This window comes from Sturnira hondurensis, unplaced genomic scaffold, assembly GCF_014824575.4.
Source record: "Sturnira hondurensis isolate 20B ecotype Veracruz unplaced genomic scaffold, ASM1482457v3 Scaffold0018525, whole genome shotgun sequence".
NCBI classification, from domain to species: domain Eukaryota; kingdom Metazoa; phylum Chordata; class Mammalia; order Chiroptera; family Phyllostomidae; genus Sturnira; species Sturnira hondurensis.
The window spans coordinates 13248594-13265569 of NW_028091156.1; the positions used below are offsets into that span (position 1 = coordinate 13248594).

The following is a 16976-nucleotide window of genomic DNA, read 5'->3' on the forward strand; positions in this document are numbered from 1 at the left end:
ATGAACAGTTGTTCACTAAGGAGAATTAGAAAGTGACTTCCACTTGACCCAGAAGTGGGGTCCGGTCCCTCTACTGCCCACGCGCCTAAGAAATTCCCACTTCGCACTGTTGCCAAGGCAATGTTATTTATAGCACCACCTTCTACTCCCAGAATTACTCTAGCATGGATGATAAACTGTGTGGATATTCTACACAGCAGCGACACTGGGCGTTAAAGCTGAGCCTTACGAAATTTGAAATTCTTTAGTCGCTGCTACTAACTCTACCAAGTTGTGAATACCATACTGACCCCTGAAATATGGACAAAATGTTGTGCAGAAATTTCAGCCTATTTTCACAAAACTAAACTACAAAGCGGTCAGGTACGCCTATAACGCCTATTTCTAGGAATAGGTCTAGGTGATTTGAGTCAATTTTCCCACTGAGAGCAGTTAAAGGCGTTGGATACAAATATATTTGTAAAACGTCTTAGAGGCATCAGAGAGGTCACAGAATGGGAATCACCATGTTAAACAAGGAGAGGAGAGAAAGTAGAAGAATGAGCTAGCTGAGAAACCGCTTTGGCCAGGGGAGTATTTATCCCTCTCAACAAAACTGAGCTTTCTACGGACAGCTTCATGGGGCCAGCGACAAATATTAAAGCTTGGGGCCATAGTATAGACACCCTTGACAATAAGCTGGGACTCAGGAACACCAGCTCATCAGTGGATGAGTCATTAGCACCTGAAGGGACCAACTGAGACTGTTTGAAGGGGATGCTAAGCCCCACAGCGCCCCCAAGTCCCTGCACAAACTAGTGCAAATCCTCCCTAAAAGGCACTTTAGATGTGAAGCTATTCTAAACCACTGGAGTGGGGGTTTTCAGAAGCGGCACACCAGAGTTCCACCCTTCCCACTGAAAACTGCCATCACCTACATAATAATCTAGAAGTTACCAGGCATATTCCCAACTGTAATCCAGCAGCTCAGGGCTTCATTGCAACCTTTGCTCATGTACACGCACACACACACACACACACACACACACACACAGAATTCACTAGCCTGGGCAGCCTCACTTGCATTTGTCGAAGTAATAAACTTATCCTTCCACGATCCTTCCACTATATGTGACACTGAGGACTCCACATGTGCTATTTTTTTATTCATTTATTTTTAGAGAGGGGAAGGGAGGGAGACAGAAAGGGAGAGAGACATCAATGTGTGGTTGCCTCTCATGCCCCTGCCCACTGGGGACCTGGCCCACAACCCAGGCATGTGCCCTTGGCTGGGAATCGAACCAATGACCTCTGGTTTGCAGGCCAGCGCTCAGTCCACTGAGCCACACCAGCCAGGGCTCCACATTTGCTATTGTAGGAAATAACCTGTGTGTCCCTTCAAGTCTGGGTGTGACTTGGTACTCAGTGGACGTAGCAGCAAGGCCACAATTAGACCTTTGGCAACTATAATTCAAACCTTCCCACGAATGACTCTCACGGGGAACTTCAAAACAGAAATATTACAAAGTCAGCTTAACCCTAAGTTTCCTAGAGTTTTAATGGGGAAGAAGAGACAGACAGAAACTAATGCCTGCTTTTTTAAAGACAATATTCCCTGTATCTTATTTTAGAGGCACCAATGCTGGCCGTAGGAAAGGCACGGTCTTAGTTAGATAAGCATCTCATCTGAATACAAAGAGAAGGACGGGCTGGTGGACGTTCAGTCTGTTCCACTAAAGAGCCCTGTGACCTTGACAAAGAAACCTGACCACTGAAAGGGCTTAGTTTGTTCTTCTGTAAGATGACATTGGAGGTCTGAATAAATTCTGTGGTTGCTTCAACATCCAGAATCAATGATGTTTATGTTTCTCTGGACTTCTCAGCGGAGGCATACCCTGAAGAAGTCAAGTTTATTCTACAGGCCACAAGGGATTCACATGTAAGTCATGATTCCAGACAAGATGCTGAGCCAGAACGAGGCTCTCCCCACTCAAAGCCATGCTGCTTACTTCTTCAGACTTTTAAGGCAACCCTTTTTTAGAAAACCGTGTGCGGGGTTTCAAAGTGACTCAAGCAATCCCTTTATATCCTAATAGGATAAAGTTTATGCATAATGCTGTGTGGCCCCTCAACTATGACATCCATGGTGTGTTATTGTTAGTGTCGCATGTTAAGCTCGCAAATTTTTCAATGAACTCTTGCTGGCGTGACCACAGACACAGATGTTAGGCGGGCTCCTTTGTTCATATGGTTCTCATTATTAACCCGACCGGGGCTGAATATTTCACTGAAGGAAGGACCATATCATTATTTTCAGATTTCGCTCTATGACTTCACTGGGCTGCATCTGCCAGCTTTAGAAATGCCAAGTACTTCTCGGCGCCAGACTTGGTGTCCTGTTCGGTGACTACCACCCCCAGCACTTCCTCAGCCTGAGGAAGTCTCCTTGCCATCAAAACAGTTTAAAAAAAACTTAAATTGTGATTAAGAGCTACTCATCGATTGACAAGGCATACCAAACATGCGCTATTTACAGATTATTCCGCACAATATTTTCAGCCTAACAAATAGAATCTACACACATGAAGGGGTAAGCTGGAAAGCCAGGTGAAGGTTTTCATGATTTATAAGCTCTGTGTTATACTTGAAACCACATTTTTTAATAGGTAAACTGGCATTCCATTGGATCATTCAATCTGCTTTAAATCTATCCTAAGGCTCCGAACGGCTTACAGGACCTTCTGAATATAAATTTAATTCCTCTATTCACCTTTGGGCAATATCTCTCAGCATAAATGTGATCAGAGGATAAGGCAAAGGAATGTCTGTCAGTTGTAGGGTAGAACTCAAGTATTAAAATATTGACTCTAAAGCCACTAAGAAGATGTTAAAAATCATCCTGATTCCAAATGTAAAAAATATTGCATAAGCCTGGCTGAAGACATAAATTAAAGCGACGACATAAAAGAAATAACAAAAGGTCATGCATATTACTGCTTCCATGTGTCTGAACCACGAACAATAATATAAGTAGGCAAGAATACTTTGAAACTATCTTTGATGGTTATTAGAAAAAAAATAATTCAATCCATCTATGTGTAGCAAAGCCCAGTGGCGTACACTATTGTCGTCCCAAATAACTGAAAGAAGAGAGACCAGTTCTTCACCCTGAAAAGTTATACATAATAATCAGCTTCAGTGGTTCTTTTGGCATCTCAGAGTATCTCGGGATGGGTGACCAGGGCAGCATGCCCCACCCCCATCCAATGCTCCAGAAACATCTGAGACGAAGGCTCAGTCACCTCCTGAACAGTTTCGAGTTTTCATTTAGTCGCTTAATATGGCCATTCTATCTTCTACTCAATATCTCTAATCAGCAGAACTCTCTAAAAACAACAATCAAAATAAGCTCTCTTGTAACTCTTACACTGGTTGAAGCTGATCTATTAGAAAATTTTCAGTTTACCTCCTCTTCTTCATGCTAGTTCATCAAACACTTGGCTCAAGTCTCACCATCTCTTCCTCTCCTCTGGACTNCAGTCACCTCCTGAACAGTTTCGAGTTTTCATTTAGTCGCTTAATATGGCCATTCTATCTTCTACTCAATATCTCTAATCAGCAGAACTCTCTAAAAACAACAATCAAAATAAGCTCTCTTGTAACTCTTACACTGGTTGAAGCTGATCTATTAGAAAATTTTCGGTTTACCTCCTCTTCTTTATGCTAGTTCATCAAACACTTGGCTCAAGTCTCACCATCTCTTCCTCTCCTCTGGACTTTCCTCTCCCAGTGTTTTCACTGGCTGAGATACACCCAACAACTGCTACCCCCCCCCCCGCCCCCACCACCTGTTTCTACTGCTCATCCGTCACTCTTTGAATCTGGCATCCAGGAGCAAGTACTTTAGATCCAGTCTAACTAGTAATGGAGCACAGTGGGACTAGTACTTGTAAAGAATTAGAATTTAGCCCTGGCTGGTGTAGCTCAGTGGATTGAGCACGGGCCTGTGAACCACACGATGGCAGTTCGATTCCCAGTCAGGGCACATGCCTGGGTTACAGGCCAGTTCCCAGCAGGGGACTCACGAGAGGCAACCATACATTGATATTTCTCTCCTTCTCTCCTTCCCTTCCCCTCGAAAGATAAATTAATAAAATCTTTTAAAAAAAAAGAATTAAAATTTAAATATTTATTAATGCCGACTAAATATGTCACATGAGAAGCAGGCTCTTAGCAGGACACAGAAATAACAGAAAAATCTTCCAGCATGGAAGAAAGCTTGGTAGCACTTATAGGAAATATACTAACCTCAACACACACAAAGACTCTGAAATGATTTTACCACCAAACATCATACTCTTCAGCCCAAGTGTTAGTATTCAATAGCTGAGCTTTTATTTTTCTACTCACCATGCTGTATGTCTTTCATATCTAAGTGAAGGCTAGACATTAATATTCCAACTGCTTGGGACCTTTTGTTGCTTAATAACTTGACAACCTGCTCGAGAAAGAAAAAGGGGAAATGTTAATTTGAACTCCAGGGATATGTGTAATAACATGTGATGTTGCATCTTAAATGAAGAACACATCCAATCATTAATTGAAGTATTCAAAAATGGTTTGCAAAGAGCTTTAGAGTTTGACGTCACGAAACTTCAAAACCTGCCATCTTTCCCAGCAGACACCACTGCCCTCGATGTTATGCTCTTTAATGGTCTTTTAAGAGCCCGCTCTGCCAACAAGCACAATTTCGAATAGTTTAGGAAATCAGCAAGGTCTCTGTACAATAACGACTACACGTGTGATACCCTGCAGCCTGAAATTTAGAAAGTGTTCCCTTTCTTAATGTGGAGCATTGAAACTGGTCAACCAGGGCAAAATGAGGTACACACAGAGAGAACCTGTTAGATCCCATCAGGTCAGCCACACAGTAGGAAAGTGCCTTTCTTCGGGTCGTTTAGAAAGCTCACTAGTTCACTGGCAGGCCCTCTCATTCTGTATCTGGCCCACATGCCAAGCAATTAATAGAAGGATGTGAGCATCAGATCCAAAGGGCTCTGTCAGCTCAGTCTCCATCCTACTCTCCAGAGAGTCTTGAAGGGTCACACAACCCCACAAAATGCTCTCCTAAAGTACAGGCACGTGCGCTGCTGTGAAATAGACATGTAGACTGTATTTTTCAAACACTCACACACCCTGGTAAGTCCAGCTTGTGAGACTATTACCCCATACCCCCGTCTTGTGAAGGGCAACAGTTTCTATCTACCCTCAGCGTTTTGTCAGAAACCCACTCAGAAAACACTGGCAGAAAGGGGGAAAAAGGGTATGGTTAAATTACCAGAAGTGACAGCTGTTCTAACAGCTATCACAGATGTTGACCTTGTCTTCCTTTTTGGTTTAAGTTGGGTCAATCAGGAAACTAATAAAATAATCGTGCCCAGCTGACACACAATTTCACAGCGTGAAACAATATTCCCAACAGCAATAACGGCATTCTTGGTTCCCCGGCAGGGATGGGGTGGAGAGAAACACAAAATGCTTTCAGAAGGACCAACCGCAAGAACTCCCAGTTGTTTCCGAAAGCTTCCTTGAAAAGGAGCCACACCCTACGAGAGGCAGGGCTTCCTCAAAAGAACAAATTACACATATGTAAGTTTTGACTGTCAAAACTTAGAATAGTGAGCCTAAGTTTTCTCATCTAAAAAAATTTTAAAACAGCATTAACTTCAAAAGGCCACCGCAGATATTCAGCATGATAATGCACTTGTCACTGGTAGAAATATGCCGAATAAATAGTGTTTTGATTTCAATAATAATAGCTATAAAAGTAAAATACTTACGAAAGCATTTAAAATGTTTTCTCAAAAGTAAAATACCTGTCAATTTTTCATCACTGAGCTTAATTCTACAAGAGAATTAATTATTTTTCCTTCTTCCCATGGTATTTTCCTAAGAAACTCAGACCCTTATTAGTTCAGAATCATAGTCTAGTGATTGCAAACAATTTTTCATTATCTTTCCTAAAATCCTACATGACCAATCACACCCATCTGCTTTGAACAAATACAGTATTAGGCCATGGAAGAGAATAATATCATACACATAGCCCCAGTCAAAACTTTCAGAAACCTGATACAGTTAATATAATTATGCAGCATAAGTAGAAATATGGTTAAAATTAATATTAACTAAATTATGGTCTGAAAGAATACTGTATCCAGGAGATAGCCTTCGTCTTATTTCTACTATATTTTTTTATTGCTTCATTTAATTTATAAATGAAGCCAGTACTGGGAACTCATACTAGAAGTATGATGATAGATACAGCAAGGACTTTGAGGATGTACTGAAAGTACTTGTGTAGATCATTAAATATTAATTTATTTTTCTATTTATCTTGACCTTCTATTACATGACTGACTATATATGGAAATTCTAATAACAGGAGTCCCGGGACAGCATACAGGAATTAAATTAAGAGATTCTCCCAAAGCTTAAGGTTGAGTGCAACTTGCATTAGCAATACCAAAAACTAGCCATCTTCACTGACCTGAGTTCTGGTCTCTTAGTCTTCACTTACCTTCTTCCCTCTGCCCACTCCCTTCCCCTTCTAGCAAAGGTAAGAGCACAGGTAAGTTGGAACAGGGCCACATCCCAGAACAGGTCCTCCTACGATGTGCTCTACCCAAGCGCACAGAGTGAAGGTGGGAAGCGAGCCAGTTCACGGGAAGTGATCCCTGACTCTAACAAAGCCCCTCGTAGAGGGCTGCAGCCCCAGCACAGGCATGCCCTCAGCATCGTACTTAGCTGCTCTAATCTCTGGGTCCTGACCTATAAAGTGGAGGACACACTTCACAGATTGGTTGCTATGAGAATTATGCAGGCGCAGAGGGACGCTCCCTCCTCACACTGTGAATCACAGGCCTATGCCAAGTCCTGTGGGTTACCTGCCCATTAAGCAATAAATACATATGGAAATTGAGAGTGTTAGAGATGTTACAGCATATGATGTATCCATCCAATACAATGGATAAATGTTATATCTTCTGCATCTAGATTGGTATGTCTTATGGGAGGTTTTCTCTATTTTCATTTTTCCAGTAATATACTGCTATTTTACCAAAGTATCATAAAATAATGGCCTGGATTTAAAAACCAGTCCTTCACTAGGACAGTTTGAGGGCACTAGGGCAAAGCACTTCTCCAGGCACAAAGGACAGTCCTGAGGGGTTCCAGACCAAATGTCTGTGTCACCCAAAGTGAGTATGTTGAAACCTCGTGCCTGGCATGATGGTATTTGGAGGTGGCACCTTTGTTGGTGATTGTCATAAGGGTGGAACCCTCACAAATGGGATTGGTGCCCCTGTACAAAGGCCACAAAGAGCCCCTCACCCCTTACAGACTACAGAACACAGTAAACAAGCAGATGTCTATGAACCAGGAAGAGGACCCTCATAGGACTCTGAGTTTGCCAGAACCTTGATCTTGGACTTCTCAGCCACCATACCGTGAGAAGCAAATCTCTGTTGTTCATAAACCACCAAGTCTGGGGTGTATTCTATTAGAGCACCCTAAATGGACTGAGGCACTGGGAAAGCAAATCCAGAGTGGTAATGGAGGCTTTAACCAAAAATGTACTCATCATTCCCCATGCCTTCCCCTGCAGCCTTGGAGCTACAGGGCTCTTGGGGAGACTGAGGATCCCAGGGGTCAGGGGTGAAAAGCCGTTCTGCTTTGTTGCCTCTGGCCCACCACATCCTAGGCGCAGCCTCAGATTCAGTATTAGAGCTGCTTTAAGCCATTTTAAATGATAGATTATCCCTCATTTAAATAAGTCAGGGGAAAAATCAATGTTAGGAAACCAAATTGAGGGGATGTAGAACACCACATCCAGAAAAAAAAAATCAACTGCTTTTTACCTTAAAGAAAAACAAATTAAAAAAAAAAGAAGAAAAACAAATTAACAGCAGTGATTTTATCATCTTAGGGAAACGATTCCTTTTTACCTCTGAATTAATACTATTTAAAAAAAGAACTACATGCTAAAAAAACATTAAAAGAAACAATCATTGCTTACTCCTTCAGACACGTAATTTTTTTTAAAGATTCAATAATTCATCAGAAGGATAACAGCAAGGGATAATAACCCAATCACCACCATGAAATACAATTAAAAATGTATTTTTTTTTACAAAGGTGCATCTAAATCTAGTGGGACAGCATAACGATAATGCCTCCCCTCCACCAAGACCAACATCCCTTAAGTGACGGTCTCAAAAACGTCACAACAGAGCGCAGAGTGACTTTCAGTGAGCACCCACTTACTCAAAGAAAATTTAAAGGGTGAGAAAAGCTTTGATCTGCCCGCCAGTAATTTTAAATACAATCAAGAAATCGCAGGTCATGATTGAAAGCCAAGTACTTTGGGAAGGAAGGAAAGGCCCTGAGATCCCATTCACTTGCTTTACGGCCTGACAGTGAAAAAGTAAAACAATATAAAAATAGTTCACTAAACATGCCCCATTAGTGGCAATGTCCAATGCCACTCCCACAGTTAAAATTGGGGAGAAATCCTTAACGCACTCCCCAATGGTAGACCTGTAAGCAACAGACTAGTGTCAACATTAAAATAAGCAGAGAACAAAAGACAGAACTACTTGGAATACTTGGAATACTTGGAATACTTGGAATACAGAATACTTGGAAACTGAGCTTTCTAATACTGGACATAGCACATGTGGCTAATCAGGCCTTTGAAACATGCACAGACTTAAAAACCTGGGTTTTGATAGAGAATGCAAAATAGCTCACTGACCTTTTTTATACTGATTATATGTTTCAATGACACTCTATTAGACATTCTGTATTAAATATAACATGCTACTAATATTCATTTCAACTGATTTCTTATGCTTTTTATATAGCTACTAAACACTTAAAAATATGAAGTTTTCATTATATTTCTACTCGGCATCACAAGAAGTTCTAACAACTTCAGATGAACAACTGAACCCAGGGAGCTTAGACCTAGAATTCCTTTTTGTTTTGAAGTTCAAAACTAAAGGAAGATAAAGACGGCATTCATGTCAAAGTCCCTTCCCTGGCTGTTGAGCAGGCCTCACATCCAGGTCATTAAAAAAAAACCTCAGGTGCCACATGCCAAATTTGTCCCCTAGTAGGACAAGCAAAACATGTCAGAAGTATACTTTGAGAAATGATAGGACACGGATGCCAGAAACTGAAGCCCTGAGTGACTTTAGAAAGATCCTTCTTTCCACCGTATGACAGACAATACTCCGGAGAATTGAAATACTCCATATGCAAAATCCTTTCCTTCTACAAGGGACTTGGACTTTCCTATTAACTAAATGGGGTACAGACTACTTCCTGATGATAAAATTAACCAAAAGAAAGCTATTAAGAAATAAAAATAACGTCTTTTACTGTTTAAGGAAATCATCCCTGATCTTTCCGTAAGTGTCTATTTCAGCATCAAAATCATAGAAAGTAAATAACCCATCGTAGTACCATCCCCCAGATGCACCAGCACTGAGAGTCTGATGGACATCCTGCCACACCAATCACAAAGCCCTTCCCCTAGTCAACTGTCTTCTGAACAACCTCCTTCTGCGACAGCCCAGCTTCCTCCTGTGAACTGTCCCACTGGATCTGATGCTCTGAATGCCGCCTAATGTCAGCAGGCTGTAAATCACAGCTACATTTCTTTGTCCTGTTTAACAGTCAGTTTTCTCCCCCATACATATTCCTACATCCTTTGTTTTTCCGGTCCTCTTTCACTTTTCATCCTTTCTATAATACTATTTCATCCATTTATCTTCCTGCCTCAGGAAACAATATTTTTCCAGTGTCTTTAGGTCATTACTTTTCCAATTATTTCCCTGGTTTCTCTCTCCTCCTCTTCTTACTGCCTAGCCCATAAGCACTGTCTCCCGGTTGTTTTGTGTGTTTTATTTTTATGTCTTGCTTTTCTCTATAGTCTAACAAGCACATCTGCAGCCCTTTGAAGGACCTCACGTATTCACACTGCACAGCCGGCTCACAGCTCTGAGCCAGTATCTGAGTCTTTAATTACCTCCTGTGTAATCAAAGCGTAGTTCTGTGTGGAAGCCCTTCCTCCCCCTTGCACTCAACGTGACCCAATTCTAAGCACAAAACTAAGGAACTCTGTAGCAGGACCCACGTTTGAGAACTTATGCCGCCAAGTACTGCTCATCCTTTTAGCAGCAGAACTTCAGAGTTTTAGCTGGGTGCATGCTTGGCTGGCTAAAGCAACATTTTCCCTGCTGACTTGACACCTAGGTGAGCGAGTTACAGACAGGGGAATGGAGGCAGAAGGAGAACCCGGTCCTTCCACTCCTCTTTCCTCTGCTCTCGGGCTCCAAGGCAAGAGCGTGGAGGTGAGCCGTCCTCCCCATCCCACACTGTGGCGACCGAAGCCCCCAAAGAGCCAGGAAATGAGACGCTAGACAACCTGTTGGAAGACAGCGCTCTACCACCCTGGAGACTCACCTGCTGGGACACTGCCATGAAAGAGGACATTAACTTTGTATCTTCCATAAGTCGCCGTCAAGGCAGCCAAACTACATTTTAACTAAAACATCCACTAAGCATAGGCATTCTGCTAGGCACTGGGGTAAACGCACAAAAGATGAAAAAGACAAGAAACTCATCATCCTCTGTCCAACTGCCTCTCTTCACAGCCCCTGTATCTCAGTCAAGGACACCACCGCCCTCTGTCATCAGGATGGAAGCCTGTGAGTCATTCCTCCCCATTACTTTCCATATCTAGTCACGCATCAGTTCCATTCCATCCCTGCTTCTCTTTCAGGACCCAATGCAAGTTCTTATCACCTCCTGCCCCCAGGATCCCAGTCCTGTTCTCCAGCCAACATCCTATAAGGCTGCTTTCATCTAGTTGTTCCTCTTTAACAAACATCTAATGACCCACAGTTTTTCTGCACTATTTTCCATTGTCAAAAGGATAAACTCTGACTGTTCCCTGGACAAGAAGGTTCAGGTATCACCCCTCTGGGATGCTTTTCCTGGACAACCCCCCCACCTCCCACACTAGTCTTAGAAGGGCTGAATTAGGACCTCCTCTTAATACTCTACATTGTCCAATATAATACGCACAACAATCACTGGGGTACTGCTCCCTGGAGTATAACACACACACCACTAGACAGAGACTAGCTGGCTGTGCACCCCCCTCCCCAGCACAATGATGGAGACCCTGCAGGCACTCAACAAATGTCTGCAGAATAAGCGAGCCCTGTCTAAGTCACTGTGCTCACCTGCGAAGCCTTCCTCCCCAGCGTAACCTTTAACAACCATGTCCCACCCTTGGTTAAACATCAGAATCATCTTCTTAAATGAAGGTTCCTACTCTCCACTCTGAAAAGTGATTTTTATCTAGGGTGGAGTCCTGGAATATGCTTTAAAAAAAAAAAAAACCCTCCACAGCTGATGCCGGTGCAGACGTGGGAATCAATGACAAGCAAGTATCCAAGTAACGACCGAGCTGTAATGCTTACAAGTCAACTCAAGTTGAGACTGGAAAGATAAGAGTTTATATAACTTGTCTCAGTCATGTCAAAACATAGTAGAAAGCTGACGTGACCTGTACATATGATGTAAGTAAGCGAAACCACATTTAGTGAACTCATCATTCCACCATGGCGTTTGTTGTTCATTCAGAACTTTGAAAAAGGACGCATTTTATTTGTCACAAGGAATACTAGATAATTAGGCTAATGCATCCAAGGGCTTCACGTTAAGCAGCCAATAGACAGATAACTCAGAGGTTCTTACAGTCTGGTAAAGTTTCTTACAATCTGAAGAAAGAAACTACATAACCTGTTCATGGTCTAAATGCAGAACCACAACAAGGGTTTTGTTTCCTAATTCCCGGTCATGAAGAGTACGCTGCTTTCCTCTGAAACGGCTTGGCACACTCGGCTTTGCTGGAAACTGAATATTAGATCAGAGAGATAAGTGGCCAGATCCAATAAGGCAAATCCTTCTCCGAGTAGGGTAAGGTAAGAAGAGTCAGCTACAGAGATTAGGTGGAAGTAGATTCCAAAGCGGAATTACACCATGTAAAAATCGCTTGTTTCTTGCATAGATATATTAGAGCATGGGCAGTGTGTCAAGGGGTATAGAATGCCCTCGAAGAGAAACCAATGCAAAACACAGCCAAGAATACTCTAACGAGAAAGTAACAGGAGAATATGAGCAAATATGAAATAGTAAAACCAAACCAAACAAGAGGCTTAAGAATGGAAAGGGGATTCGGACATAATTCCCAGACTCAGAATTTCCAGTGACGTGACCTGTGTGGAGGTAAGAGATCCGTGTTTTGGCCCGTGCCTTTGCCTAAATTAGCAGCTGTGTAACTTTAGACAAGTTCTCTAACCAATGAATCTCAAGTCCCCTATCTGTGGAATACAATTATAATGCATATGCAATATTCCCATAACGTGAGACAAGCCCATAGGTAATATAAAATATTTTTAAAGTATAAAACATCTTGCAAATGCAAGGGGGTGGTGTTAATTGAGTAATCCAATAACTACAGTTATACTTTATGGGGCTGTAAAAGCACCGGAGCTTATTCCACCAACAGGAAGACAATCAATTTTTTAAAAAGTGCTAACAAATAAATCAAGTTTGGTAAATTCTAGAATGAAGAGAGAACCACCCACACAATGATCCATCTGCACCATGTATAGCAAATTTACAAAGTGCTGCTTCTCTCAGAGCTCTTTAGACACACACACACACACACACACACACACACACACACACACATGCTGTCGGTCATCACACAACTCTGATTTGGATTCAGACATTTTTCCTTTGGAGAGACAGGGTCATCTCTAGATTTTTAACCTGATGAAAATCAGGAACCGAGAGCCTTCTTGATATTGCCTGATCCCAGTTCGTGGAAACAGCAAACATCTTACATCTTAACTACTCTACATTCAAAAGTAAAGAATGCTTGTACGGGATTTTGCAGAGCAAGAGGTTATCAGGGCTTTTTCGGTTGCTGTCTTCTTTTTTTTTTTAAGTCTATCCACACAAGACAGGGGGACTGCGTCCTATTCACACTGCCACCTTCTTCCATTCCAATGGCTGTTAAGCCTCGGGGCAGGGCGGCTGCCTCACAGGCCAGGCCTCCTGCCGCATTCCAAGGCCGAGCAGACCTGAGGAGGCATTGACACTGACCATATCCAGGAGCGCTATCTCCAGACCATCTGGTTGGCACCAGACCATCCTGTCCACTTGGGCAGCCTCAGCACAAGCTGGGGAACAACACAGGTAGTTTGCTGACTGGGGAGATATTTGCCATCTCTCCCTGATGAAGAAGCTAGAGGTCAACCCTGGACAGAAAACACAGTCTATTCAGACAAGGTTTGCCTACTTCTTAACTCGGTCCCCGGAGACCCTCTTGGCATAGGTGGGAGGTACCTTGCTTCGCCAGACCTGCCTTGGAGTCTGAGTCAGCTGCAGGAGGCGCCAGACAGGTGTGGAATCTGGTAAGGTTACCAGGGACAAGTCTGTCTGTGGGTGCCTTCCCAGTCTGTCGATCTCCCCCACTTGGTTGTCTTAATACGAATTTTCAACTTCACTTTAGAAAGCTGCGTCCCTTGGTTCTGACAGACCTGAGTGCCATTTCTCGACTGAATGGGTGAACTGTTGCCACCTTTCCTGGCGCCACCTTCGTGATTCCTGCTTTTATTCTCATTTAGCCCAAAATCCTGACATCGGTTTCCTGGCTCCACATCCCGGGGTATCCCAACTAATCAGAAGCATAAACTTCAAATGAGTGCAAAAGTCTGTGGGGCCATTTTCTCACCCAGTGAAAGCTATCTGTCTGGCTCTCTGTGGTTTCTTGATCACACCTGCCTGTCCCATCTTTTGTCATTCAACACACCATGATATTTCACTCTTGCATCAGAAATCGAACCAGACCCCAAACACGCCATTTCAAAAAAAGCAAATACGTGGCACATAAAAGTGATGTGATGAACTCAAAGAAACACATGCTGTCCCTTACGCTGAGAAAGGTGCTCTAGAATAAAAAGTGACATCTACCTTGCCTATGACAGTCACGTCCACCCAGCCAATGGTTTGACTCTTCTGCACCTTGGTAAAATGCGTGCTATTAAAACACAGCAAAGCCACGGGCTTGTTTGCAATAAATCCAAGCTGAATAAAGTCATGAACCAGCTTATTAGCTTGGTGCATAGAACGTGCTCAAATCACACCTGCCAAAATAACAACTATTCTGTATTGATTCACAGAAGAAAGCAAGGCTAAGAATGGTAAGTTGCCAAAAGACCCCCAGGAGTACGGAGGGTGGGGGGGAGGTAGGCTGGGGCTTCCTCTCCTCTCTGCCTCTCTCCAAAGCTCGCTTGCTGCCCCTGCTCCAAGCCCCTTAGTAACCCCACCCTCCCCCCCCACACACATCTCACAGCATCCTTTACACAACAGAGCAACAAATACACCAAAAAAAAATCGACTAACAAAAAGGAAAAAGAACAAATACCGAGCTTCTTGATATATTTATTTAAAGGGATCAGTTTAAAAGAATTAGAAATTCAATTCTATATTTAACATATCAACTTCTTTCTCAGACTACACTGAAGCATTCCGTATGATCTGGACTAACAAAAAAACAAAACCCATAAAAAATGTAAAGTGATCATAGACAGATGGAGAAAAAATGACATTAGGTTCTATTTCAATAAAAATTTTCTTCTCATCGGTTGCATTCCCAAATTTCACATTTCATTTTCAAAAATGTTCCAATAACGTGGAATAAAAAGTTGAAAATAAACACCACTAAGCTCTTAAAATGAAATGTTTTTCTAATTAAAACAAACTATCATAAATACCCATCTCTCTCCACTTCATAAGCACAGAGAAAACACGCAGAGATGTTTAACATCTTGGAATGTAAAACAATACACAATCTTCCCTTTGCTAGTCTTTGCACATAGCATCTTGCCAGTCTTGTCAGGTAGAATACATACATGCAAGATATAATTTAGCCTGTCACCGTTTTGAATGTCTTGGTAATCAGAAAACAAAGTTACATCTGCCCGATAGCACGCAAGTCTGCTCAGCTGTACTTGTCTCTTCAGCATTCCTTCTCAAAATCGGGTTTTAGAGGTCTGCCCGAACTACAACTTGAACGTTATATTTTCAGCATTCAAAATTCACTGGGATCACTCATAGGCTACGATGAGAAGGAAAGTGTTGGAAGGCCATTAAGCTGTGAGTGCAACAATGAAATGTTCGGCAACATTGCTAAAATTATTTAGGTATCGAACGTGTCTATGGAATAGAAACAGCAGCATATTCTGATGGGTAATGTTAATGATCACAAATAAAAGGCACAATACAGATAAAATAAACAAGGTTACCGACAACCTCCAATGAGTAAGATTCTTGTTGAGACCAGTTTCACTTGTATTATTATTATTTTATGACAACTATGTTTTGCGAGAACGTTACTTGGCCCGTAAAATAATGGGCTTTATATTATGGATTTTTGTCATCACTGCAAAGGAACAAATGAGGTAGTGGGTATTCCCGTCCACATTCTACAGCTAAAGCGGCTTGTTCAAGGCCACATTCGCACTGAGTTCACACCCTGAGCCGCCCCCCTACACCACCTCTACCCTTCCATATGAAGAGCACACTTCTCCAGGCACTTCACACCTTGTGCCTCAGTTTCCCCACTATTCCTCAAAATACTGCATTATCACACACAACTCAAGACAGATGAAACATAAAGAGAACACACTCATTTTTCAAATTGCTAGCTAAAAAGCAAACCTTAGATTAAAATCCTTCTCCGAATATTCTGCCTTTGTTATTACACAATTTCAGGGGAAATAATGAAAAATAAACAATATCCAAAATAGCTCCCATCCTTTGTAGTTATAATACAATGAAATACCAGTGTTAATTTAGGGTTTTTTTTAATGCCGGTATTATAAGGAAGAAATTAAATATTCAGGAAACGGACGAGCACCTAGCCTAAGTTTATTGAACAGAATTACACGACACACTTTTGATCGCTCCGTTATCCAGCGTACCGCCGGGTCGGGCGTTCCGCCCCGCCTGCCCTCCAGCCCTTCCCTAGAGAAGCGTGGTGCTTCTCTTGGGCCCTTCTCTAGAGACAAGCTTGATTTCTGACCCTGCCCACTGAAGGGCACAGTGCTTGTCGCACTGTGAAGAGATACAAGGGTAAAAATTGCTCTTGATCCTACCCCTCGGAGGAACACAATTCCAGCTTTCTTGCAAGTCTCCAATCTATTTCTGGAAATGACATACTGACTAAGCAACTGGTGGATTTTCCACAGACCTCCTAGAGTTTGGAAATAAAAGAGAAACAAACATTGACTTGTCAGTGATCTAATTTATGATGTTCATTTTTAGAGAATAAAAGTTTCAATATGTGACTTTAAGTCTTTAAAGACAAATAGCCTTTTTTTTTTTTGTAATGGCACCACTTTCAGGAAGTATGGGCTTAGCATTTTCCTTTCTTCAACAATTGCATTTAAAGAAACTTACACTGTACCAAATTCTGTCACATTTAGATCCAACAGCAGTCAAATCATTCATTATTCATACTCCCAAGGACATCTTTAAGTCTTTTGTCCCAGAGAATCAAGTTAGTGTTTTGCTTTCCAATACGTAGTTTTTCTAAAGTGGTTACTTTTAAAAACAATTATTAAATACTATTATTGAATTACAACTATGGTAAAGTGAAGAAATACAAGTAAATAGTTTATCATTTTTGCATATGCATATATGATTATAATCATCACTTAGGTCCCTATACATAATATTACTAGCACTCCTGAAGGCCCTATTCATACCTCTTTCTTATCAATACATGCCCTCAAAGTCCCATTCTGACTTCTACTACCACAGATTCTGTTCTTGACCTTGAACATCAT

The 16976-nt window shown here is 41.9% G+C and overlaps 1 protein-coding gene across 1 annotated transcript in view; it reads right to left on the reverse strand.

Annotated features, from left to right (window-relative positions):
* Positions 1-16976, reverse strand: part of FMN2 (formin 2) — a 272539-nt gene that overhangs the window by 150613 nt on the left and 104950 nt on the right. Inside the window, exon 7 of the mRNA XM_037069426.1 lies at positions 4390-4477. Within this exon, the coding sequence (XP_036925321.1) occupies positions 4390-4477 (88 nt within the window). The remainder of the gene's footprint in view (positions 1-4389; positions 4478-16976) is intronic.